General features: G+C 38.3%; 2 protein-coding genes across 4 annotated transcripts in view; both read left to right on the top strand.

Moving 5' to 3' along the window:
- LOC122871266 (transmembrane and coiled-coil domain protein 3-like) overlaps window positions 1–16,962 on the top strand; it is a 48,696-nt gene extending 31,734 nt beyond the window's left edge. For all 3 annotated transcript variants that reach the window (XM_044186179.1, XM_044186180.1, XM_044186181.1), the window contains exons 2-5: window positions 9,242–9,412; window positions 10,927–11,708; window positions 13,212–13,347; window positions 14,569–16,962. In XM_044186179.1, coding sequence (XP_044042114.1) covers window positions 9,242–9,412; window positions 10,927–11,708; window positions 13,212–13,347; window positions 14,569–14,871 — 1,392 coding nt within the window. In that variant the 3' untranslated portion in view covers window positions 14,872–16,962. The remainder of the gene's footprint in view (window positions 1–9,241; window positions 9,413–10,926; window positions 11,709–13,211; window positions 13,348–14,568) is intronic.
- Window positions 16,963–20,369: 3,407 nt separating this feature from the next.
- Window positions 20,370–25,965, top strand: eri1 (exoribonuclease 1). Its single transcript, XM_044186188.1, has 7 exons — window positions 20,370–20,793; window positions 22,163–22,344; window positions 22,567–22,783; window positions 22,871–22,954; window positions 23,040–23,149; window positions 23,267–23,381; window positions 24,421–25,965. Exons 1-7 carry the CDS (start codon window positions 20,719–20,721, stop codon window positions 24,661–24,663), a joined length of 1,026 nt encoding a protein of 341 aa, XP_044042123.1. The 5' UTR covers window positions 20,370–20,718; the 3' UTR covers window positions 24,664–25,965.
- Window positions 25,966–26,889: the final 924 nt, after the last annotated feature.

The following is a 26,889-nucleotide window of genomic DNA, read 5'->3' as shown; positions in this document are numbered from 1 at the left end:
ATAATAATAATAATAATAATGGTTAAAGTTGAGGGTTAAAACTTGGTTTTAGGGTACAGGTTACAATTGGGTTAAGGTTAGGCATTTAGTTGTGATTGTTACGGTTAGGGTAAGGGGCTAGGGAAAGCATTATGTCACTGACTGTCCCCCATGGGGATAGTGAAACAAACGGTTTGTGTGTGTGTGCACATTACTGAAGGTAGAACAAAGGTGGTGTTGTCGACACAAAGCGAAGGCAGAACCATATATGGAGGTCTTTGGATCAGATGCCTTTTAAGTCTGAGTGTGTGGATCTCTCTGTTTTGCTCTGACTCTCCCCCACACTTGTAATAATATATAATAGTAATAAAATTCATGTATATAGCAATTAACAAAATCTGTGATTATCAAGTGTTTTATAAAAAGCATAATGCATACAACAATAGTAAAGTGAACAGTGAAAAATTTAAGCAAATAGCAAGAAATATAATAATAATTGATAAAATTACAATTTACACATATGAATAGCCTATACACAAATGTAGGTAAAATTTTATTATCATATAGGCAAATCAGTTTTATTTATATAGCTCAAAATAACAAAGTTTGCCTCCAAAGGTCTTTCCAACCTGTACAGCATACCACACCCTCTATCATTAGACCCTCGGATCGGATAAGACTGTTCTTGTTCGTTATAACGCTCAGCCCTTGTTGCAATGCTGAGTATTGCCTAATCTCTCTGTGTTTGTATTCTAGCCCATTTTTCCATCTGTTCTGTGACTGTTTTGCTTTCCATTTATTCTCTGGGTAATTCTCTGCCGTACCTCCTGGAGCCCCATGGGGAGGTGTGTCTGTCTGCCAGCTCCTCTTCCCCACAGGAGGCTCCTCTCTCTGGTCACAGAGTCACGGCTGATCCCCTCCAGGCATGAGGCTCTCCAGTCCATATCGCATGAACCGAATGTCTCATTTCACCTTAAACCGTCCTCTTTTTTTTTTTTTTTTTTTTTTTTTTTTTAAATCATCTTTTCTATCTCTGTACCTGACTTGAATACAGTTGAAAAATGGGAACAGTTAAATGAACACACTCCGAGGAGACTCCAAAACCAAACCAGTTATGTTATTTATTTTTTTGTCTTACTTGGCGCAAGTGATTTCCTAACAATTTAACTGTCGGACAATAGCAACTCAAATATTTCATATTGTATTTCTGTGATTTCACATATTAAAAAATTATGTGGTGCAAAGAAAGAGGTTTCTCTTTAATTGCAGGCTTGAATATAGGGAGTTCCTCTGCTTAATTATTAATATCTGTTCCATTGAAGTCAACTGAGGAGAAAAGAGAAGTTTGCTTTGGAGATCAGAGAAGTTTCGAGCCCTCAAATTACAGCAGTGGAGGTAGAAGTATGGTGGTGATGTAAAAGTTAAGAAAACTGAATTAAGATAATGTGGAAATTATACGGCACAGTGTTTAGTATCCCGCAGAGTGCACAAGGGTAATCTTAATGATGAATAACACTATTAGAGACCCAGTATGGGACTGTTTCATTTATTATTCATACAGCACAAACAATAATCTTTTACCCATTTTTGTTTGACTTGTTCCAGAAAGAGTTTTAGTCATCCGCCTGCGCAAAATGCTCCCTTGCTTTTTAGCATTTCAGAGTCGATTTGTGTCTCACAGCTTGAATGGATTTGAATTCAGTTGCAGGTGCAGTGGTTTGTGTAACCTGTACCTTATTTATGTGGCAGCATGATGCATTAGGCTTGGTGTACGAGCTTTCTCTGGAGCCCCCAGGAAGTGCAGTCATAAATTACCAGGGGTACTCATCTGTGTTATTCTCGATTCTGTTAGAACAGAGTGGCCTTGGCAACTCTAACAGGGTTTGCTGGATTTAGCCTTTCAAAACCTCAATATCTAAATAGTGTCTGAGTACATCTCCATATTTGTCCAAAGAGCTGCTGTATATCCTGTACTGTTAGGTAAGAAAGAGATAATGTTGGAGGAGGTGAACACTGGCAGCTTGGAAAATTACCAAAGAAAACAAAACAGAAAAACATATAATCATCATCCATTTTTAGTCAAGCTAGCGATGTGGCTCTAGGGATGTTGGTCAGCTGGTCAACAACTTTGGTCCAAACTGAAACATCTCAACAATAATTATATTTGAGACAAACATCCATGTTCCCCAGAAGATGAATCCTACTGACTTTGATGATCCCTGACAGCTGATTCCTTTAGCGCCACCATGAGTTTCACATGTAGGGTTTTGAGTGAAATGTCTCAAAACTGTTGGATGGAAATTTGGTACGAACGTTCATGTCCCCCTCTGGACATGAGCATTGTTGCTATTGTAATAACTTAAATGATCCTTAACTCTTCATCTAGCGCCATCATCAAGTCAAAATTTAAATTATCCAGTACTTTGGTTTATGACTGAAGACCTACTAAACTAATCACATTCCCATCAGCCTCAGCTGTACTTCGTGCTAATTAGCGAACGTTAGCATGCTAACACACTAAACTAAGATGATAAACATGATTAAAAACATTCTAAACATCAGGATTGTAGCATTGTCATTGTGAGCATGTTAGTATGGCTGTAGACTCAGTCTTTTTAAATTATTTTGTGTAAAATACAGTTAAAAAAAATGTTATTTGAAAAATGTATGGCTCCCCAAATGTAGCATAATGCATGAGGATTGTTGCCATGGTTACATTGCAGCTCTGTCATATCCATGTACAAGCCAATTACATGTCATCTCGCTATGGTGAGGTAGCTTCCTGTGATTGGCTCAAGAAGCCTGGTTTTAAACATCGCCTCCACTAAATCTCTGGATCTGGGTTCTCCCAATGCCATTATTTCCTCCCCAACACTGAAACATACCAGTTTAATTCAGTGTGTGGTTCCATGCTGGGTTAGAGCCAACTAATAGATGACTAATGTGGTATAATCTCTGTTACATTCAGTCTTTTTAAGCACTCATTTGTCACGGAGAAGACCAATAAAGAATCATGTATGTCAAATACATTATTTCACCTATTTACACATTTAAATTGAAAATTCACATATTTAATTTATATTTACACTAATTCTTCTGTCTCTGATACAAATAAGAAACAAATTAATTTGTTTATTTATGTATGTACTTATTTATTTAATTAATCAATTAATCGTTTGATCTGTATTGCCACAAAATAATGAGCCCAAGGTGTCTTCTAGTTGTTTGTCTTCCAGAAAACAGAGGGAAGGCTAATTTTCACTATTTGAAAGCTGAAACCAGCAAATGTTTGGCATTTTTTGCTTGATAAATGATTTAAGTTTATCTGTTATATCAGAACTGTAGAGTATTTCTTCATTGAAAGAAGAGCAAAGAAAGGCACTGAAGGCATTTCTTGATGGAAAAGATGTTTTTTCGCTCTTCTTCCTACTTGCTTCTGCTCTCCTACTACGTCATATGGTTTGTTGATCTGAAAAGCATCAAATCCTCACATTTGAGAAGCTGGAACCAGCAAATGTTTGGCATTAATTGTTGCAGCTCTATTCCATATAGCCTATTACCATCCCTTACAGCCCTGTAGGTTACCAAGTTATCTACACACACATACAACCGGAGTATGATGTCTTATCAGCACATTAATATGTATAGTTTAGATGTTATTGCAAGCATCCCTTGCACTAGCTTCCTGTGTGACTGTTGACAAATAACATGTTATGTACTCAACTAGCATTTAGAGGGAGTTATACATTCCCTGTAAACAGCCTTGACTTGATGGATTAGTTTTGTGGATAGATTTGTTAATTCGTCACTGGCAAGAAAGCTGCTGATTGGTTTTTGACAAAGTGTTGAGTCTCGCCTCTGTGTGTTGCCAAAATTACACTGATTAGCTGAAGGGGAGGATGAGGGACGACATGTTTACCGTTTCTTTGTTTCCGACTTATCTCTACCTCTGGCTCATGTTAGTGGAAAATAAATTGATGGATTGGAGGCAGGAATAACTAACTTCTGACTCTGTGCTTGGAGCAACAAAAGACAGGTTTCCCTCGGCAATTTCCTGTGTGTCTGTGCCAGACTGTCGTCTCCCCGTGGCAAGGTCCCCACTCCCAGCTCCATCAATGGCTTAGTGGGAGTTGGAGTAGCACTTGCTAGCACTAGCTGGCCCACTCTCTCTCTTTCTCACATACAGTACACATCACAAGCTTCCTCTCCAGTCTCTAATCTTAGATTTTGAATATAAAACGCCAATGCAAATCACACACCAACGCACAGACACACACTATATCTGCCTCATCTTGTATGCTTTACATGTTGTTTTTTTGTTGAATTTGCAATAGTTTAAGCCCTCGATTTGATTATTACTGTCATTATCAGTTGATCTATAGATTATTTTTAGCCACGCTAGCGGCATGGCTCTAGGAATGACTGTCAGTCGATCACTTTGGTCCAGACTGAAATATCTCAACAGCTACCAGATGGATTGGCACAACATTTTGTACAATGTTTCCCAAACTGTTTCCTACTGATTCTAATGATCCCCTGACTTTTACTCTAGCGCCACCATGAGGTTGACATTAGTGGTTTTGAGTGAAATGTTTCAACAACTATTGGATGGATTGCCATGAAATTTGGTATACAAATTACTGTCCCTCTCAGGTTTAATTGTAATAACTTTGGTGGCAACTTTTCATCACCGCTCCATCATCAGGTCAGTTTTAGTTTTAGATTGTGCAATACTTTGGTTTATGATCAAATACCTACAAAACTAATGACATTCCCATCAGCCTTAACTGTACATTGTGTTAAGTGCTAATTAGCAAATGTTAGCATGTTAACACGCTAAACTAACATGGTGAAAATGGCCAACATTAACTGCTAATGTTAACATTTAGTTCAAAGTACTGCTGTGCCTAAGTATAGCCTCAAAGGCGCTAGCATGGCTGTAGACTCTTCTTCTTGTTTTTTATATTAATCAATTAATTGCTTCTGTATAGTGTTAGAAAACAAAAGTTTCCAGACCCAAGTTGACATCTTCAAGTTGCTTGTTTTGTGAGACCAAAGGTTCAAAAGTCAAAGATATTTACTTTACAACACTTGAGAAGCTGGAAACAGCAAGTATTTGACAAGTTGTACATGATAAATGACTTAAACGATTACCAAACCTGTTGATCGTGAACCAATGAATTGACTGATCCTTTCAGAAATAGTTTACAGTAAACAAGGACCATTGTTCCTGAATTGAAAAGCAGTAGAGCATGTGAGATTTTTGTATATGTATAAATAGATGGTTTTTATGTGCATCAAAGCTTCCAGACCGGATTTGAACCCAGGAATCTGCAGATGTTATGTAAATTAACCAACTAAGCCACCAGAACTGTACATGTTTTTGTTAGCTTTTTCACTTGTAGGCTGTCTGCTGTGGAAAATCAAATTTAGAGCATTTCTGCAGCAAGTTTTCTGGCCAGTAGTTCCCTCCAATGAAAACGATTGGAGCCTTTGTTTCACTCTTAAGGGAAGCACATTCTGCTTTCACATCCATTCATACATTTTTTATTTCTGGGAGACGAGTTGAATCGCCTAGTTTCACACAAGTAACCAAATAGCTCCTCTGTATTTCCCATGCGATGCTATGTTGTTTGTGTGTTTTGGCTGTGTGTCCGCCCATCTGTATAATAATCTAAATGGCCTCAGTGCAGACCAAGGTCATAGGATGAGTAGTGGCCAGACATCTGCTCTGTAAAACAGACACACGTGTCCTCAGAGACATTTGTGTTCACATGTTAGTACTTTCCCACTCTCAACCTCAGACCCACTTTCCAGTGGATGTTCAATACGTGTGTGGACTGCCGAGTGTGAGGCACTACTAACCGCATGTTTACACACTAGAATCTCCTGCAACCAGCTGATTTATGACCAGGCTGTTTGTGTGCGAGAGGCAGCAAAGGAGGGAAGGCAAAAATGTTTGGTTTGTGCAGATGAAAGCGTGTTTTTACAAACACACAACCTTGAATCCAATCCAATTTAATTCAAGATTGTGAGTATTTTGTGAGTTTAAAGCAGGACTTTTAGTGTATGCTGCAATAGGAAGATGATGTACTGTTGCTATGGGCTCACAGTGTGATCATGTACTAATTATTAGAGGCTTTGTAATAACTCAGGTTGCAGCTGATAAGGACTTATTCTGTTTTAATTATTGAATTATCTGTTAATTATTTTTCAGATTAACCTATTACCACCCACCGTTCCAGCGGGATGCTAGCACTTTTGACGCTAGTAGTATGAAAAGTCACATTAATATTAACATGTAAGAAATGTGTGTTGCCAGAGATTATGGTATTGTTTCTGGGAATTTGGGAGTTTTTATGCCTCCCCGCCGACGATAGCAGTGGCCCGAGGCATTATGTTTTCGTCCATCCGTCTCATTCTCATGAACGCGATATCTCAGGAAAACCCTGAGGGAATTTCTTAAAATTTGGCACAAACGTCCACTTGGACTCAAGGATGAACTGATTAGAATTTGGTGGTCAAAGGTCAAGTTCATTTGTGACCTCACATCCATCCCATTCTTCTGAACGCGATATCTCAGGAACTTCTTCAAATTTAGATGAAACTTCCACTTGATACAAGGATGATCATCATTAATTCTAGTTAATGACCTAAAGGAGTAGACACAAATTATACAGGGTGTGTTTTTAAAAGAGTACCGATTTAGCTTTGCACTCCTTTAACATTGTCGACTCGTGATGGACAGTTTAAAAAAAAAATGGTATCAAAATTGATGCAGCAGAATCAGTGATGTCATCTTTTTTACTCCACACATTCTTCTTCCTTGTCAAAACATGGTACCTAATATTACCCACAATGCAACTTGAACAGCGACAGTTCGGTTAGAGATTCGGGTGTGTTATGCTAGTAGCGGCTAATGTTGCCTCTAGCTGCTAGCCTCAAGCAGAGATGAGGAGCGAGCTACAGAGGTGAGGTGAGCTCACTTCTTTCTAACTCCACACCCTCATTTGTTTTTCATTTTCAAACTTGTAGACATTATCAGATTTATCAGACTTCACACAGCTTCCTGTGGAGCCGCAAAAGGCTTTATACAACTTTTTTCACATATGCAGAAGTACTCCCCAAGACCTGTAAACAGACTTTGATGTGTACAATAGGTGGAGTTCCGCTTTTAGGCTGTGTTATTTTTTGACACAAAATCTTTCTCCTCTTTTAGGCACAAAAAAATGAAGTACATTAAAATTAAGGGAATAAGAGCATTTCTCCGTCTGAAACCACATTTAGGTCATCATGTAGGGAGACTAAATTTACAGAAAATACAGTATAGCTGAACAATTAAATGGACATTTAATTAATCAGAAAATTTTATAGACTTTTTTGGTGGCTAGTGAATTATTTCTTAGGGGATTGGGTTACTCTGAGATAATTTGGAAACATAATCCAGGTATACTGCATGGCATACAAATAAAACCTGAATGGTGTCTCTGGGTGACTGGACATTTGAGGGTTAATGGCCTCATCCTTACAGCTATAAATTGTTTTTAAAAAATCTCATCACAAGCTACAAGAGCGTAAAAACTGCTTCTTAGTCTTACCACCAAAAAATCCCCACATTGTTTATTTTATCGTTTTTATAAAAGAGAGGAAACCAAACAGATCTTCAGATTGTGAAGCTAGAAACCACAAATGTTCTATATTTTTACTTAATGTTGTTTGTATCAGAATTATTTACAACACAGGTTTGTTCTGGCTGCATTTCTGGCCGTCTGGTTGGACCGATGGATGTGTGATGTTCTGAGGGTGTTAGCCATCTGTACTCAGGAGTAGCAAGAAGTATAGTTTAATTCAGAACAATGGATTCACATGAATGACTCTCTGTTAATTAAATAAGTTACTGTAACTGTTTGATATTGTAGGAATATTATTCACTGCTAGGGATGATGATTGCTGACTCTGCAGGATGTATCACAGGCTGTACAGCCAAAAGCCACAGGACACAATTAAAGCGTCATGTATTCTGCTCGTCTGTGTGTAAGAAAAAGACAAAAAAGAATAAAGCCAAAAAGCCCGCCTTCAGGGTATGTCAGCAGTTTGCTCATTTGTGTGCATCTTAGAGCTTAGTCTGTCCGTGTGCGCTTTGCTGCCGTGGCAACTAGAGTTACCACATACTAATATTTTAGGTTGCCTTACATAATCGTCTGCTTTTGTCAATACAGAGAGTGGATTTTCAGAACAAGGGGCGCTGGGGGCTGTTTGTTTGGAGCCCTGGCCTCCACACTGCTCCACTAACTGACCATTTTACAGTCTTAAGACAGATTTACTCTCATCAGCTGCCTTTTTCCTCCCTATTTCCCTCTAGTCTAAACACAAGAATCCTCTCAAGACTAAGCACTCAATACTCTTTTGATCCTCTTGTTTTTCTTTTTTAGCTCTGCTCTTATTTTCTGTCTTTCTTGCCAATGTGGTTGTGTGTGTGTGTGGAGACAAAACAGACAGTTAAGCGAGAGATATAATAGTGAACTCAGAAGATGATAGAAACTTTTCTACGAGGCCACAACACACCTGATATTTTATATCAATGGCACGAGATTGTGCAGCAGGTTTTTGGCACATAGTTTAGCCTGAAAGCCTATACAGGCTGCAGTGCCTGATGTCAGTGCAAGTCTTTTATTTGCAATATATGTATTTTATATTATCAGTATACCACTTATTGTACTTCAGAGGAGCTTTAATTTTCTCTCTGAAGTTGTTGAACGAGGCATTATATAATTTTGTGCCTCTCAAGTACTAGTTTCAACAACAGTCATTATCATAGGTATACCTATTTGTGAAAGGCAATACATCTCCAAGGCTATAATGACAGTATCAGATGTTGTCTGGCTTTAGATTTTCAGCTCCACTCGAGATGACACACTGAATACTGAATGTTTGTTTTTGAAATAATATCACTTAAAGCTGACTCGATTAGTTAATGGACAGAAAAATATTATTACTATTTTGATAATCGATTAATCGTCATTTTTCAAGCAAAAAAAGTTAAAAAAAATGCCACGTTTCTCTAGTTCCAGGCTCTCAAATGAGAGGATTTGCTGCTTTTCTTTGTCATATATCACTGTCTGAATATTTGGGGGTTTTGGACTGTTAGTCGAGCAGAACAGCCATTTTAAGACGTCACCTCGGGCTTCACTATTTTTTGATTTTTTTGTTTGTTTCTTTTGTTTTTTCATTCCTCTTCATTCTTTTGTATGTGTGTCCATAGGCGGAGCGCAGCAGTAGCGATGTCAACATCCTCAGCATCCCGGTGCCCATTCGTCGTGGCGGCTCCGAGTCCAACCTGGACGTGGTGGACAGTGTTGGAGATGACGGAGTGGGCCTGGATTTCACCAAAGGAGCGCTTGGTATCGACAGCCTGCAGCAGAAGATCCTCAAGGTCAGAGGAAACATTAGTCTCTTTGTAGATTTACTGTGTTTGACTTGCAGAGCGGTGTCTACGCAAGTGACACGTGGGCCCTCTGAACAAACACCTCACAAAAGTAATAGACTGAATTAAGTATCTCCTTAGCTCGGTTTGATGGTACTCTGTATAGCAGTTAAAGTTGGTTGAATTAACAAAAAATTGTAGTCCACCCCATCTTCTGATTCATTTTCATTATAGTCCTTGTTGTCTCAGCTTTCATTACAAATGGTAGAAAAGTTTCTCAGAGTGGAATTATTTCCACCATAAGAATATTAGGCATCAATGCAATTTAGTTCATTCTCTCTCAGTTGATTTAGTGATTTATCCTAATTTTTTTAAAGCATTTTGGGACCGTAACTGAAACGCAAAGAAGAGATTATTAACAAAATGATATAATGAATTACTGCTCCCAGTGACATACAAAGCACTACAAAACAAACAAAAATTATGTTTACATTTAGTTTTACTCAACAAAGCTCTTGGTGTGAATGCTTGAGGTCAAACAAACGTGTTGAATGCATTTCCTTTCTCATAAAACACTTTCAAAGCAGATTTGTTTTCTTAACATTTTAATCCAACATTGTTTGTTCATTCATCCGTGTTTGCTAGCTACCAGTCTTCTTCTTCTCTGCATTTGTTGGCACATTGCTGTGTTTCTTGGTGCATTACCATCATCTGCGTATCAGTGGAATAGTGTGAAATTAGCACTACTACTACTAAGTTAACATGCGTAAAGCTACAGCTGATGCTTCCCCACTTCCTGCATGTGCTTCACAATAAATGCATTTTAATGTGAACGCAATGGTAGACCCTTTCTGTAAAACCAGAAGTGTTGCCAATCACTTTTAGCTAATGTTACCAAAAATGTACTCCATACAGTTTTTCTAACATTCTGACATTTTCTGCACTTTAATCTGGATCATTTTGAAACTTTGCATGGACGGAATATATTTTATTACATGTTTAACAGAGTTTGATAAAGGACAACAGCTCAGGAAACCAGTAGTGACGTTACATCTTATTAACAACAAACTTTTAGCAACTGGAGTTAAAAAAAAAACACTATGGAGGAGCTACGTTTAGCAGGTTGGTTTGGCCTTCACCAGACTTTACCAGTCGAAGTGGTTTGGTTAAGAGATATTGAAGCATATAATAACACTTTTTATCTATACACAACACCAGTAATGCTGCAACACAAACTGTGTGTGTTACATGTATTCCACAAAAACACGATGGTGTGTCTATTGTTGTGAGGTTGATACAGTGCAGTGACAAAATTTCATAAACCTCATATAATAAAATTTTAATAATCCTAAAAAGCATGTTGTTGTATTACCCTCTCCACTTATAGTGAAGATGTGATCTGTCATTACGGCCGCATGTTAACTTACACACACATCTTAATCAGTTCCACACAGAGAGGTTTACATAAGGTATCAGATTGTTTTCATGAGAAATCAATTTTTCTCCCTTCATTCTCCCTTTAGGTGACGGAGCAGATTAAGGTGGAGCAGACGGCTCGGGACCAGAATGTCGCAGAGTACCTGAAGCTGGTGAACAACGCTGACAAGCAGCAGGTAGGACGAATACGTCAGGTCTTTGAAAAGAAGAACCAGAAGTCGGCGCACACCATCGCCCGGCTGCAGAGGAAGCTGGAGCAGTACCACCGTCGCGTGAAGGACAGCGAGACCAACGGGAAACACAGCCACAAAGATGGCAGCAACAAGGAGTCTGGGACTCACAGCAAGGAGGGCAGCCTGCGGGACGTCAGTGCCACTGGACGTCATCCGGCACTGGATAAAGTGAAGACAATCGGGCCCGGGGTGTCGCTCTCACCACCGTTCTTCTTCAACAAGTCGCGGGAGTTCGCCAACCTCATCAGGAACAAGTTTGGCAGCGCTGACAACATCGCACACCTCAAGAGCTCCATGGAGGCGGGGTCGGGGCTGCAGGTGGATGGCGGGGCGAGAGGTCTGAGCGGCAGTGCCAACACAGTAGCCAAGGCGACCAAGTACCAGAGCGATGACGAGTGCTCCACGGGGACGTCTGCATCCGCTGACTCAAACGGGAATCTGGCCGGGGGCTCGGGGGCGGGGTCTGGAGGTCCGGGGAGGTCAGACTCCAACGGGCGGCTGGGGGAGGTGCTGGACATGGTGCGGGATATCAGGGAGGCTCAGGCACAGCTGGCAGAGGACATGGAGACTCTGAATTCACAGTTCAAACGAGATTACAGCTACTTCACACAGATGATGCAGGAGGAGAGATACAGGTAGGTACAGCATCACACACACACACACACACGTGTTTAGGATGGATTAAGGAATTTAACCACTTACCCTGCCAATATCGGTACCATACAGGACACACATACCAAGTGATGGTCAGCAAAATACACTCCAAAGTAGAATACATAAATAAGTCGGTAAAGCCACACTCTATTAGATTAATAGCAACAGTAAACACATGGATGTTTCAGGCTTTGCCCTCCTCAGTGTGTGATGACTGGGAGTCTTTATAGTATATAGTGCAATTTATTGAATTTAAACAGAAAGCAACACATAGAACAGGACATTACCACATTTAACACATCATAAACATCACTGTGGTTCGAATAATAAGATTAAAACATAATTATATACACACACAACTGAATCAATACAATATGGGGGGAAAAAACAAATATTAAAAGATACAAAGATGAAAGATAATACGCAAATATGTAAATAATCAAATTAATTTAAATATAGTCTCCAGTCCACTATATTCTGAGTTAAGGGTAAACAGTCATCAGTAGCCAGACCATATTATGTGTCATGTAGTTGAGGTTAGGAGAGGTGCGCTTTAATAAAAGGACCAAACCAAAAAGGGCCATCACAATCTTTTCCAATAATATAATCTATATAATCAGTGAATCCTAACTTGGGGGCCAGGAGCTAACATAAATCTGAGGGGTCCAAGAAGATTAAAGAGATAAGAAAGAAAAACTATATATATTTTGGTCAAATTACGTATATTTTCTTCTGGCTTTTCTCAAATGTTTTGCTTTTTTTTTTTTTTTTTTTTTTTTTTTTTCAAAATCTTGGATACTTTATCCTCCTCATGCCTCTAAAAGTCCTTCAAATGAAACCGCCCCAGAAGGAAAAATTACTCTTTGGTTGAACGGCCACACTGAAGCCGTAACCTGTAGACGTATGAAGGGTCACAAGTAGATATTGCTTCATTTTAAGCGGTCACAAGCCACAAAAGCTGGAAATCATTCATCTAGATCAGCTATATATTACAACCTAAAATATTTAAACATATCGAAATAAATATTGATGACAACAAATATTTATACTTCTGCTCCAGGAATCCAGTAATCCTCACTCCTAACTGGGCAAATTTTGTTTAAATATCTGCTGTTGAACTTTAAAGTGCTTTTGACAGTTTTAGAGGGGCCATTATTATAAGCTTTTGTTATTTAAAAATAGATAGTGGAACTTACACACAAACCCCCAGACTGTTGCTCAGTCAACCAAGGGCAAATGTTTTCAGCAGCTTAGTTGCAGTAGTAGATAAACTGCTGTACTGTTACTCGCCCACACACACACACTCAATTATGCATTGTTCTGCATCTCCTTGGCTCTCTGCCTCCACCTACTCTGCGTGTGTGTGTGTGTGTGTGTGTGTGTGTGTGTGTGTGTGTGTGTGTGTGTGTGTGTGTGTGTGTGTGTGTGTGTGTGTGTGTGTGTGTGTGTGTGTGTGTGTGTGTGTGTGTGTTTCTGTCTGTCAGGTATGAGCGGTTGGAGGACCAGTTAAATGACCTGACAGAGCTCCACCAGCACGAGACCAGTAATCTGAAGCAGGAACTGGCCAGTATTGAGGAGAAGGTGGCCTACCAGGCCTACGAGAGGGCCAGGGACATACAGGTAATGTGTGTTTTTATATGCCGTACATACACAGACACACAGTTAGCCTATAAGTAGCAGTTATATAATGCACCACACACTCACATTTAACCTTTAACTAACACATATTTGAAGTACAGCACTGGAATTTCTGTTTTTGACTATACAGACACTTACTGAACTGAAATTATTATTTAGATTTTTGAATTTTGATAGTCTATTAATAGTTTAAGTCATTTATTAAGCAAAAATGACAAAAATTCACCGTTTGCAGAGTCTTAAATCTGTTTTATTTCATTATAAATGGAATAGAGTTGCCAAATGTAAGGAGCTATTTCAGACGCCCCTGGTTCCGGATGTTAAAGTACCATTTGTTGTTGTTGGTGGTGACTAAATTATCTGTACAACTGTATTAGAGTTCTACCTTCAACTTTTTATCAAAGAACCAGATATTTTCTGCGTACATAATTTGATAAGAGAATCCCAATGTATATTTCGGTACCACCACTCAACCATGGAGCTTAAAATGAATGTTAACGGGAGGCGAAGCTAAAGAAAAACTGAAAATATACTGTAGTGTGCAGCTTAAATTAATCAACTCTCAGATTCTGGGTCAGTGTTGGATGAACTATGGCACAACAAAGCACTTTCAATTTGCTATCACTGATTCGAACCTCCGACTGGCTTCTTCTCCATACAGTAGCAACAGCAGCCGAGGCTCATGGGTATTGTGGTATTTAGAGCCATCTGCCAAAATAAATAATTCTAACTGATGGTCAGAATTTAAGCCCATAAGGGTGTTACCTTATCAGGGAACGTTTCTGTTAAGTAACATAAAGGATATCATTAAAAGAACATTTTTAAACAGGAATTCAGAGTGGGGACAAATACTTCCAGGACCAGCCGCTCCTCCCACTTGGCAGCTCTATACTCGGACAAAATGGCCCATATGAAAACATCACCTTGGGCTCTGGGAAACAGTGACGGGCATTTTCACTATTTTAGACCAAATGATTAATTAACAGATAAGTCACTAATGACAATACTTGCTAGAGGTGCCTCCAGCATCTGTCATTCATTTCTAATGTGATACTCAACTCCTGTTAATTTCTAATGCAGCTGATGTTAATTCATATCTAATCCAGTTTCACTGCCCTTCCCTTGTGACTCATTGCTCTCAGGTATTTCCCTGATCTTAACCATAGAGAGTGTGTGTGTGTGTGTGTGTGTGTGCGTGTGCAGGAGGTCCTGGAGTCGTGCCAGACTCGCGTGTCTAAGCTCGAGCTCCAGCAGCAGCAGCAACAGACAGTTCAGGTGGAAAACACTGACGCCAAGGTGCTGCTGGGGAAGTGCATCAACATCATGCTGGCTATCGTCACCGTGATCTTGGTGTGCGTTTCCACGGCGGCCAAGTTCACCGCCCCGCTGCTGCGTAGCCGCCTTCACCTGGCGCTCACCTGCGTGGGCGTGTCTGTGTTAGCGCTGCTGTGGAAGAACTGGGAACATTTACAGTGCGCTTTGGAACGACTGGTCCTCCCGCACTGATCTAGGACTACAAATAAGACCAGAAAACTTTAGCCAACCCTGGGTCCAGGTCTCCATGAGGTGTGTCGTCATGGCAACACAAGAACTGGGGAGGAGTTTACATGTAGCCTTACACTAGCCCTAGTTCCCCAGCGATTTTTAGCCTCCACAGTGACTTGATTTATGGCTTTGCATGTCTAAATGGAGTCCACACAAATCCACAAAGCCTTTTCCCAGAATGCACCTGCACAGCACAACAAACAACACACAGATGTAAACTGATATGTTATTCCAAGTGAACAGAACTGTGACAAAGCTCTAATAACGTGCTGTCTACAAGGCTGAAACGTATAAACGTGGCACAACGCTGACATAACAGTGTATCATTACAGTCCAAAGTACCGGACCAATAAGACAGAAATCAGCTGAAATTGATCAGATGCCAGCCATATTATTGGCTTTTGGATTCGCCCCTATCTGGTCATCAGAAGATTCTGATCACACCAACAACAGACACTAAAATCTAAATATAGAGGAGTGGGCTTTTATTGAGGGTATGGATGAGGATGATGATATTTCCTGTCCTTAAAGGGAAGTGTATCTGTTATAGCAGCACCTCACACCTCTAAACAAACACTCACTGGCAGTATGTGGCCCGTCGATCACTCCTGAACCTGCACAGAACGCCTCCTTGTACACCAGCCAGCTGCGACAACACAAGACACATCCAGCTGAAGGTTGATTTGTACTGTGTGTCTGTACTTAAATGTTTATGTATTTATGTGATGTTTTTCTTGTCAGTGTCTCATTCAAAAGGACATTTTTAAAGCTGTTGTTTTAAACTGTGTGGGTTTGTGTCTGTCTGAGTGTACGTTCATGTACAAGAAAAAAAGCTTATAAGCATATTTCCCAAAATGTCAGAACTATTCCTTTTAAAGGAACACTTATAAACTGCCTCCTGTCTTCTTAATTTAATGCTTTGGGGGTTTTTGTCATGTAAAATCTGTTTTATGTTTTTCGGGTAACAGTTGCTTCTCAAAGTTATTTGAGAAATAAACTTGGTCCGTGAGTTGACGTGCTTTACTCAGTTCCAAAGGCTGCAGCTTTAGCGTCGACCAGCTAGCATGTAAACTGTGAGGAAAACCTAGACAACTAGAGAAAAGCTCTAAATGCGAGCATGTTTGACTTAAAGATCCTGATTTTATTGAACTGCCTTTTTAAGAGGTGAACAGAACAAATTAACTTTTTTGTGAAGTCTTTGGTGTTATGCTACGTTCATGTCTGGTGGGAATAACTAAGCTATGTTCTGACCAAAGTTTTGACTTGAAAGGATTCCCACCTGTTGAAACTTGTTTTAAGCCACGGAGAAACCGTGGGTGATTACTGCTACTACATTTGAATTGCTCATAATAATTCCTTTCAGCCTTTTTCACACTTGACGCTCTAGCGCAGCTGGGAAGTGACTCAAATGATTTCTGAAACTAGCACAGAAAGTCCTGCATTTTTTTTTTTTAACTTGTAATAAGTATGTCTGTTCTTGCACTAAAATACTGAAATGTCAGTAACCTAGAAAAATCATCTCCATTTCCCTTCTTCCCAAGCAGCATTTACCACAAACTAAAAACCATAAGTGGTAATATCAATACCATAGCAACCGTTTTTCCCATGTGACATGAATGCAGCATTACAGATTGGACAGAGGAAACTGAACAATGTAGCTCCATGCTCCCTCACCCTTTATCACTGTGATGATGAGGGGGATGAAGTGGGACTGATGCCTTTTCAATGCAGCTTATTTCTTCTACTGTGCAACTTCTGTTTGCGTCCCTTCAAAAGCCAAATATGGAGATTTTTAAGGCACCTCAGCCTTTCTAAATAACACTGAAATTACATTTGTTTTCTTACCATTAGTCTTTGATGTATTTTCCAAATTGTCTCAAACACTATTTCTGTCTCCTCTTCATGAGAGACATGCACCTCCTCTCAAAAGCTGTATTTGTAAGTCCATAATGAATTTTAAAATTTCTGTCTCTTCTATGTGCATTAGTTTCTGGTTATGGGTTTTCCATAATATTTTTTTTCAAATGAGAGAATAAATCTTTGTTTTTGTAAGATTGCTCCTGATTTTCTGTTTCCTATTGGTCCTTTTTTTATTTTTTATTCCTAACATCCCATCCATTATACATTATCCATCAGGCAGGCTGTGATGCGATGTGAGGACAGGGATCAAACCACTCTGCAAGCATCATAAGGAATTCATACATAAAATGGGTGTAAATTACTTAACAAACACCCACCAGCTGCGCAATGTGGTGCGTTGGTGTAGAGAAAAAGCACTAAGTGTGTTCTTTGTAGTAGGCCTATTCAAAAGATTATTAGATATATAGTATTCAGGACTCCAGAGTTATTTGCTGTCATAACATCCACGTTAAAACCACATATCCTACATTTTTCCCAAAACCAAAATAAGGCTCAATACTACTGCAACACATAGTTTTGGTTATTTTGAACTTTTACCTATACTTATAATTGTTGGATAAATCATAAATAGTTAGCTGGGCCACTCACATTTCAGTTTTTTCCCCTCACATTGTTCCTTCGTATTGTAATAAGAAGATTAATACCCCTGTCATGTCTGTAAGTTCCCAATATGAAGCTACAGTCAGGAGGCGCTTAGCTTAGCATAATCAGCTAGCCTGGCTCTGCCCAAAAGTAACAAAATCCACCTACCATCATCTCTAAAGTTTGCTAATTAACATGTTATATCTTGTTTGTTTAATCCGTACAAAAACCAAAGTGTAAAAAGGCACTTTGTGGTGTTTTGATGGATTATGTGCCACTATCTGTTGGTGCAGTCACTTCCTGGAGTCCGGTGCCTGGAAATACTCTGGCACCCAACCGCCCATTACACCACAATGTCAGTTTTAGTAAAAACAGATAATAATAAACTTTATATACAACACTTTGCAAACCCAAGTTACTAGTTGCTTTACATGGTTGAACCAGGATTAAAACATTTAATTAGTGAGCTTTAGAGGTGCTGCTAGTCGGGTTTGTTAGCTTTGCCCCCCGTTTTCAGTCTTTATGCTAAACTAAGCTAAAGCTAAGCTAACCAGGCTCTAGCTTTATGTTTAATGGAATAAGAGTGCTATCAGTCTTCTCATCTAAGGCTACCTGGGCTAGAAAATGAATGTGTATTTCCCAAAATGTCCATTTTAAACAATGTGTCCTACTCATGAACATTTTTTAACCAGGCATGATAGAGATGAGGATCAGACAGATTGACTAGCATGGAAAAACGGATCAGTGTGTAATGATGGAGGGTGACAGGCACAGTGTTTTCAGATGTGGATAATATGGGAATGAAGAGGTTGTCCAGGGATTAAAACTATTCCAAGCACATGGTGTGGATTTCTAAAGGAGCCTTTTGTCAACTTGAAAGATTAAATCACCAGGTCAGACTGTATCTGAACAGTCAGAACATAATTTAGTGGCATCTATAATGCAGTTATTGGCTAGCTGACATGTTTGTTTCACTTCAGTTTTTATAAGCTTTATGAGTAGGTATAGTGATTTACTGATGTGAATTTATGGATACTTAAAATCCAGGATCTTTATAGCCTATTTCTAAATGCTGTAGAAAAGATATAATACTGAAAATGAAATCAAGTGCAATTCAATCCACTTATATTTTGCCACAAAAATCAAATCAAATTAAAAAATGTCAAGAGCACTTCCATTTTATGTTACTTTATACTTCTACTTCACTACATTTCTGAGGGAAATATTGTACTTTTTACTCCATAACTTTAGTTACTAGTTACTTTACAGACTCAGATTATTAATACAAAATATTATCAACAAATACATTATGATATATTAGCTACACAGCAGTACATAAAGTAATCAGCTGCAACATTGACCTATCAGTGATAATAATCCAATAATATAATATGCATCACTCTGAAATGGGTCATTCTGCATAATGAGTACTTTTACTTTTGTTACTTACATATATTTTGATGCTAATACTTTTGTACTTTTACTTATATAAACTGATTTTTACTTGTAACAGAGTATTTCTACACTGTGGTATTGCTACTTTTACTTATGTTAGTGATCTGAGCACTTATTCCACCTCTGGAGATAAGTGAAGCAATGACAGATGACTGACAGGAAATTAATTCAGTCCTGAAGGATTCACAGATGCATCTTGAAATAAATGTCAGGTGGTTTTGAGTGATCTCCATCAAGAAAGACATTTTCATTTGATTGAGTGCCAAACACTGTAGCATTTTAGCTAAACTGTTGGATACATCAGTGTTTTATGGCACATAGAACAAGTAGCAAGTCCATGTTCCAGCTGTTTTGTGGATCATAAATCTTTTATCCAGTTTTGCCAGCCTCCGATTCATTATTCAGAAGGTGTTTGGCTCCTTTTCTTGCCTCCTGCTCTTTGCCCTACACACTGCTCTGTTTCCTCTGGAGTTAATATTCCTCAGGAAGGCATGGCCCAGGTTAGGTTCAAACATCTGCACTGAGTCCTGTACATTTACTAAGGCATATATATGTACATACATTATATTCTATGTATGTATGCATGGCACAGAATAAAACTTAGAGGAGACTGCCACCTAGCTGTCAGATATGAGCAGTGCCTCTAAATTACACGTCAATCGCCCAAAGTCTTTCACAAATGTGTGATAAATTGAAGTGTTTTAAAAGATTATTTATAAATATCAATTTGACATGTAAAGACACTTGTTTTTCCAACGCATATAGAGGAAAATAGTAGACAAACAGAAAAGAAAACAATTGTGATTATAATACACACTAGTTATATAAGAAAAAAATGACCAACAGTGTTATTTTATACATTATACATACTTTATATATGTGTTATTCAAGATGTAAGTTTACAGGATATTTTTTTATAGATATCATCCATCTGATCAACAAAATCGTAGCCACTATATTACTAATGTTGATATGTCTAATTCTAGCACTGTAAACACATGAATATGAGAATATATTCCTAAATTTAAAAAGACCATCTCTCAGAGTTGATAAACTATAGTGTGAACACAGATCAATATGTAACTCATTTGATCATTCCTATTATTTATGAATACAAAAAACAAAAACAATTTACAGAACAAGAAACGAAAGAAAAATAAAGATGGAAAAATGAACTGGAGCATAGCAAAAATAGACAAGACCAACAAGCGCAGAGATAAATAAATAAACACAACACAAAATTTGAAACATCAACATAAGTTTTTTTATTTTTTCCTAACATCTTCGATATATATTTGTGAAAGAACTGCATAATAAATCAAAAGAGAGGCAACTCATCATTCTGCAGGTGTGAATATGATATTTATTATCAAATTAATAAAATCCAGTAAGTAAGTATCCATGTTATGTTTTGAAAAATACTACATATGCCAAAATACAGTATTTGACATGTTTTTTGCATCATCCACAACACAAGATGGCGGCCGTGAGCGTCAGGTTGTTTTGGCGCAAAGCGGAAGTCGTCATAACTGTCCACCTTAAAAAGTTTAATGTTGCTGCGGAGAGCTGCAACTGGCGCTGAAATAGTAACGGTATCGATTAAATGTGTTGTTAGATTTAAATTTTGACAAATATAATAATAACTTATCGAATTAGCATCGTACTCGGAGGCTTCAAAGTAGACACGCGCGAAGAAGTCACACAGGAATGTTGGCTATCCTGTTAGCTAATGTTAGCAAGTGTAGCTAGCAAGACCACTAGCGTTAGACAGTAACGTTATTTTCCTGAATTAAATTCACTTTAGGTTGTTTTTAAATTGCTGACTAGTTTCTGGATTAACTTTCACTTTAAATGGATGAGCACAAGGAGAACATTCACGCCAAGGACGTCAATGTGAAGATGTCTAAAACAAGAGAAGATGAACAGGTTGGTGTTAGCAGCAAGCTAGCTTCATGTTATGATATTAGATACAGTCAGATTAAACAAGCAATTTAACGCGGAGTCTCTTATCTGTAAAGGTCCGGTAATAGCATACAAATTGCTATGAACAAGTACTTGGTTCACAGTTATATTTAGCACCTTTTTATATTTAAAACCTAGTATACTAAATTGAAGTCACTTCTATAAAAACGTGTAAGAGGGAACCAGCTATAAAAGCTGCCATTTTCTTCTAAGAGTTAAACAGCCTTGTCAATGTTTTAGCATGTTTTAGTCAATTTTCTATAATCACCTGCACATTAAGCTAAGTTAATCATGTTTCTCCTTTCTTTTTCTTGTCATTCAGTGTTCACAGATTTATTCTTGATTTTGTTGGGGAAACAGTCAGTCATCAAAACAATATCAGCAAATTGCCCAGAAACACCCACTTCCCTTCCACCCCTATCCCTGTCCTATTTTATCGTGTTTAATATTTTATGTTTTGGGTTTTATTTGCATTTATTATTTGTTTTTATTGTGTGTAACTTTGTTTTGAAAGGTGCTATATAAATAACGTTATTCTTATAATATTATTCCCTCTCCTGCATTTGACATAAAGCATGGGATTTTAAAATAAATAAATACAAAATGGCGGAAGAATAGAAATAAGATATTTTGTCATTCACATTGATGGATCAGAAGAGTGAGATTTATATTGAAGTAGTCTTCTAATGAACCAACAGTGGTAGAAGTGGCTGCATTTATCCCTGCAGCATATAGTTTATGAAACATAATGTCCATGTAAAGTATACCTGATTTCTAGTGAATCGTGTAAAGGAAAGCAAAATCATTGGTATAGTTTTCTTAAATTCTGATCAATATACAGATGAGTGACAAAGGAAAAAACCTTAATAAATGAGTGAAGAAACATAATGAATCCAGATGTTTCCATACAGTTTACGAGAGCTCACTGAATGGTATGAAAATGATTTGAGCCTTGTGTTAGACAGCGTCACTATCATCAAAACACCAAAAGAGGGAATATTTTTTGGAAGGAAGGCGTTCATCCATCCAGAAAGAGACTTTTAAAATATCTGCTGAGGAGCGTTGAAGCTGTTCTGAAAGCTAGTGGTGGCCCAACACCTCAATAAGACACTTTATATTGTTTTTTCCTTTTAATTTGTTGCCATCTGTAAACCAAAGTGAAGAGGGTTCTCTGTTGAAAGATATTGAGTGACATTTCTGACCTGTGCACTTTTACACATCAGAGCAGACGCATTTTTGGAATTTACTCTAATATTATCTCTTTCTATAAACAAACCAGATCTACGACTTCCTTAATGCTCTGTATGTATAATGACTGACAATTCCTCTTCAGGCAAAGCCTTGCAGCAGGATATGTCCTCCCGAAGAATCTGATCCTCAGGTGTCCCCGTCTCAGTCAAACAGCGACTTCAGTCATCCGGTGTACAAAGAGATCGCTTTGGCTAATGGACACATCAACCGCATGTCCAAGGAGGAGCTTCGGATCAAGTTATCACAGCTGCAGCTTGACACAAGGTAATAGCAGCCACAATACAGTGAACACACACAGTTTAAAAGGATCTACAGCTGCATTTGGTAACTATTTGAAGAAAAACAAACAACAAAAAATACACAAATTAAATGTATATGCAGAAACCTCAAGCTCAGTTGATAAACTTTTCTACCGCCAGTATCGAAAGCTACTAGACATAGAAAAAGTGTTTCCTAAGCTCTTTTTTTTTCTCTTTGTGTGTAAAGAGGTGTAAAGGATGTGATGAAGAAGAGGTTGAAGAGCCACTACAAGAAGCAGAAGCTGATGCAGTCTGCAGCAGAGGGAGGACCCACTGACACCTACTACGACTACATCTGTGTGGTGGACTTTGAAGCAACATGTGAGGAGGATAATCCTGCAGACTTCCATCATGAAATCATTGAGTTCCCCATGGTTCTTATCAACACGCACACTTTAGAAATTGTAAGTTGAGTTTGTGATGTCGTTTATTTTTTTACTTGCAGGGCGAGTTTTGTATTTATGATAATGTTTTCCCCATTTATTTTGCAGGTGGACACCTTTCAGGAATATGTAAAACCAGAGTTGAACCCACAGCTTTCAGACTTTTGTGTGAAGTTAACAGGAATAACACAGGTTAGTTGAGCTCAGTTTATATCACAATGTTATATATATGTATATGTTTTTGTGTACATGAATAAAATGTCGTTTTGTTGAGCAGAAAATGGTCGATGATGCAGACACATTTCCTGCGGTCCTTCAGCGGGTCGTAGCTTGGCTACAGGAGAGGGAGCTCGGGACAAAGTACAAATATGCCATTCTAACTGATGGGTATGATGTTTGAATTCACTAATACTGCAGAATTTGAACGAAAAGTGTGTCTCTTCTCGTCAGCTTAGTGACATCTTAACTGACAGTTACACTGCTGTTGTTTTCCATCTTCTTTAGGGCCTGGGATATGAGCAAGTTCCTCAACATCCAGTGCCGGATTAGCCGGATCAGATATCCTCAGTTTGCAAAGAAGTGGATTAACATAAGGAAATCATACGGAAACTTCTACAAGGTTTGGGTTTTTTAATAGTTTTAAGATGGCAGACAGAAGAATTTTATTTTTATTTTACGACGACCCCTGAAGGAAGTTTATGGACACAGTTACTCATAAGTTACTAATTTTTAAAGAGTTTCCCCTCGGGGATCAATAAAGTATTTCTGATTCTGATAAAAAGCCACAGTTATTCCTCAGTAATGGGCAAATGCAATACGATAAAGAAGAAAATGTAATGAATAAATAAATAAATATGAAAACAAGCACATTGTGATAAGTGTCCAGTAGTTACCGAAAAGAAGCAGGTATTATTTTAACAAACTTCACAACTTAGTGAGATTGGCTAACTCTTTGATGTTTTAGTGTTGAAGTATTTTTTATTTTTTCATTTAACAGGTTGGATGAATCCTGTAGCGTTATTTAATCTTTTTCTCTCATCATCAGATCTAAGACAAACTAATGTGTAATGGTATTTGTCATCTTGATCTTCTGTCAATCATAAAGTTACACATTGTCACATAAATTTCTCTTTGAAATTGGCAGATTACGGCGATCTAAGTTTGTCTTGTACAGGGCTATGAAAAACCTTAAACCTATAATTATTACACAGAGGGTTATTATAAAGCTAATCGTGCAAGTCCTGATGATCCATATTCTTGAGGTTTAACTAAAATGTAATATATTAACACAATTGAGCTATAAACATGATAACCCACATTTATGAAGAAAGTTTTTAATCATAGGCATCCATGTAGAAAGATATTTATTGTTTTCATACAGTTTCTGTAGCAAGTTAAACACAGCACATGATATCTTATTTTGGGCACTGCTCTTTAAATTATCCCAAAAATTTATTATATGGATTTTTATTTTTATTTTTTTAATTCTATCAAACTCATCATATATGATGCAATTTGCTGTGTTTCTCTTCACTTCAGTTACCAGTTTTGTGACTAAATGTCTATCGTGGAGCTGCTAATGGCAAATGTCGAATGTAGCATTTAAGGATCTTAGAAACGTTTAAAATAATTTTATGCCCCATTATCCTCCCCTCCAGGTTCCCCGCACACAGACGAAGCTGAGCACCATGTTGGAGAAGCTGGGTCTGAAGTATGAAGGCCGTCCTCACTCTGGCCTGGACGATTCACGCAACATTGCCAAGATAGCTCTACGGATGCTGCAGGACGGGTGTCAGCTGCGCGTCAATGAACGCATGCACGCCGGCCAGCTGCTCTCGGTTCCCAGCTCAGCTCCTGTGGAGGGAGCTCCTCCACCACATAACCCCCGCAGCAGGGACTAGACCCGGAAGCTTGTGCAGACAGGAACCCCACGTCTGACTCGACCCTTTACCCCCATGAGTTCCAGGAAGTAGAAAAAAACATCCAAAGCACTTTCACAGTCTTAGTAGTTGTAAATGTTTTGTTTTGGAGCTTAAAAGCTGTAGCTCGTGAAGGTTGTTTTAGTTTGACCACTAAATAGGGTCGATATTTTGATTTAAAGCTAGGGTAGGTAACGTTGGAGAAACTATCAAGAGACAGCTAGATTTTGAAAGTATCCAACTGAAAGAAAACCCACCCCCTCCCTGCAGGCCTCCCTCCAAATCCTCTCCCCCAAAACACATTTTCAGGTGCAATGAGTGCACGGACAGAGGGCGAGCAGGTAGTGATGATTGATGGGCTTATTACAGGCCTGGGACGGCCACAGATATCGGACTTTCCCCCCAGAGCATTTGATTTATTATTTGCTTTCAGGATGTAAAGAGAATTTCAACAAATATAACAGAGAATGCTTCTGAAATACACTTCCTACCCTAGCTTTAAGATTCAGATGTGACAGTTCCTCTCTGACCACAACTCCATATATTTTTACACCAGATGTCTGAAAACGGAGATCATTCCTGTGTGTTGTGGGAGGATTTTTCCTTTAACAGCTTCAGTGTTGTCAGTCTGTCAAACCTCCCTCACCCTCGTCTGATCCAGCTGCTAATATTCATCAATTTGATTAGAAATGCCTTTTAGTTGTCACATGATTGTGTGGATTCAGTTTTATTTCAGGTTTTGCTTCCAAGCATACAACTTGAATTGAATAATAGTCGTTCTTGAGGCATTCAAATGGAAAAAAATCTACAATATCAATGTCAGCGTTGGCCTTTAAATCCCCATATCTGTAACCATTGTGCAAGTATTATAAACAAGAATCTACACAAATGTTGCTGCTGCTATCACTGTGCTGTTTGAAGTGCTACATAACAACAGAGCCATAACATCGCACTGTTTGACACTTTTCCAGAGTGAAGTTGAAAGTTTGGAAACAGTCCTGTGGACTTTAATTGTCTGTATTGAGATCCTATAGAACCATAAGTAATGAGAATACATTGTCTATCATTATATAAATACAGTACAGGTGTTCATTTCACAAACTAAGTGATGTCCATCTGTTGGGAGTGCTGTATAAGTTAAGCCTGTGTTGTAGGATTCTGTCATGTTTTGTATTGATGTTGAATTCATTTTTATTTCATGGAGGATGCTCTATTTTAGCAGGAACAAATATTCTTCTGAATGCCAAAAAATGAAAATAAAATATGTTTCTCTGTTCTTGTAAATAGGGTTTGTCGTCTTTGTCCAATCTTAACATGCGTAAAACCTTAACATGTGTTAGACTCGGGCTAGCTAACGTTAGCTGATCAGATAGCTGTAGCTAGCTAACACTACAGACCACTTTGTCCTGCCTGATTACTGTAATTGACAATTCAGTTTTGATGCCCCAACATAGTATTGAGGTTGTTGTACCACATAAAGCAGAAGCAAAATCCAATCATTAAGGGGGAAAAGTAACTCCAGATAAGCTAGTCCTGCTAAACGCTAACTAGCCTAGCTTAGCAAAGTAGCATCAACTGCCGTCTCTAAAGCCTCTGACTCTAGGAATTCCTTTGATTTGATGTGGTCAAACTTTTAATCACATTTAAATGTATTAAATTAAAACTAGCACATTTGTTCAAATGGACAAGAATGCTAAAGAAATGAAGACATTTTGTTTATAAATACTGCATTTTCCCTGTGATCTAGGCTACTTTTTGAGGTTTTATGTTAAGACTGACAATGATTAATAATCAGCCTAAAAGGCATAAAATCAAAGTTTTACACCTTATATATGTTAAGACAGTTTAGCTAACAACCTGAAACCTTTCTTTCTCAACTTCACCATTTCTGTAGTTACTGTTCACTGCCTTTGTAAGGCAGTATTGTTCAGGCTGTCATCAACTAACTAAATTGATGACATTATGCTTAAGGATCTTGGTGGGAAACCTTGAACATTTTCAGTTGTGGAGTCCTGAATCAAGCTGCTATTAAAGAGGCCCAAAAACTAATATCTTTAGCCACTGAGGGCAGAAAAACAAAATAAGCTGACCGGTAGCACAATGTAACGCCATTTCTATCTTTCTTTCTATCAAATACGTTCGGTCATATATTTAAATGCACAGATTGTAGTATCTTACACAGCTAAATTGTTGTTTATTCTCTACACA

This window comes from Siniperca chuatsi, linkage group LG23 (genome assembly GCF_020085105.1).
Source record: "Siniperca chuatsi isolate FFG_IHB_CAS linkage group LG23, ASM2008510v1, whole genome shotgun sequence".
Classification (NCBI taxonomy): domain Eukaryota; kingdom Metazoa; phylum Chordata; class Actinopteri; order Centrarchiformes; family Sinipercidae; genus Siniperca; species Siniperca chuatsi.
The sequence above is the reverse complement of the archived record's forward strand: the minus strand, read 5'-3'. Positions and strand labels throughout refer to the sequence as shown.

What these genes read in the sequence shown, in the direction of transcription:
- eri1 (XM_044186188.1), top strand. Translation starts at nt 20,719, where the DNA reads ATGGATGAGCACAAGGAGAACATTCACGCCAAGGACGTCAATGTGAAG. An exon ending in ACACGCACACTTTAGAAATT is followed by an intron (nt 22,784 to 22,870) that starts GTAAGTTGAGTT and finishes TTTATTTTGCAG; the next exon opens with GTGGACACCTTTCAGGAATA. An exon ending in CATACGGAAACTTCTACAAG is followed by an intron (nt 23,382 to 24,420) that starts GTTTGGGTTTTT and finishes CCTCCCCTCCAG; the next exon opens with GTTCCCCGCACACAGACGAA.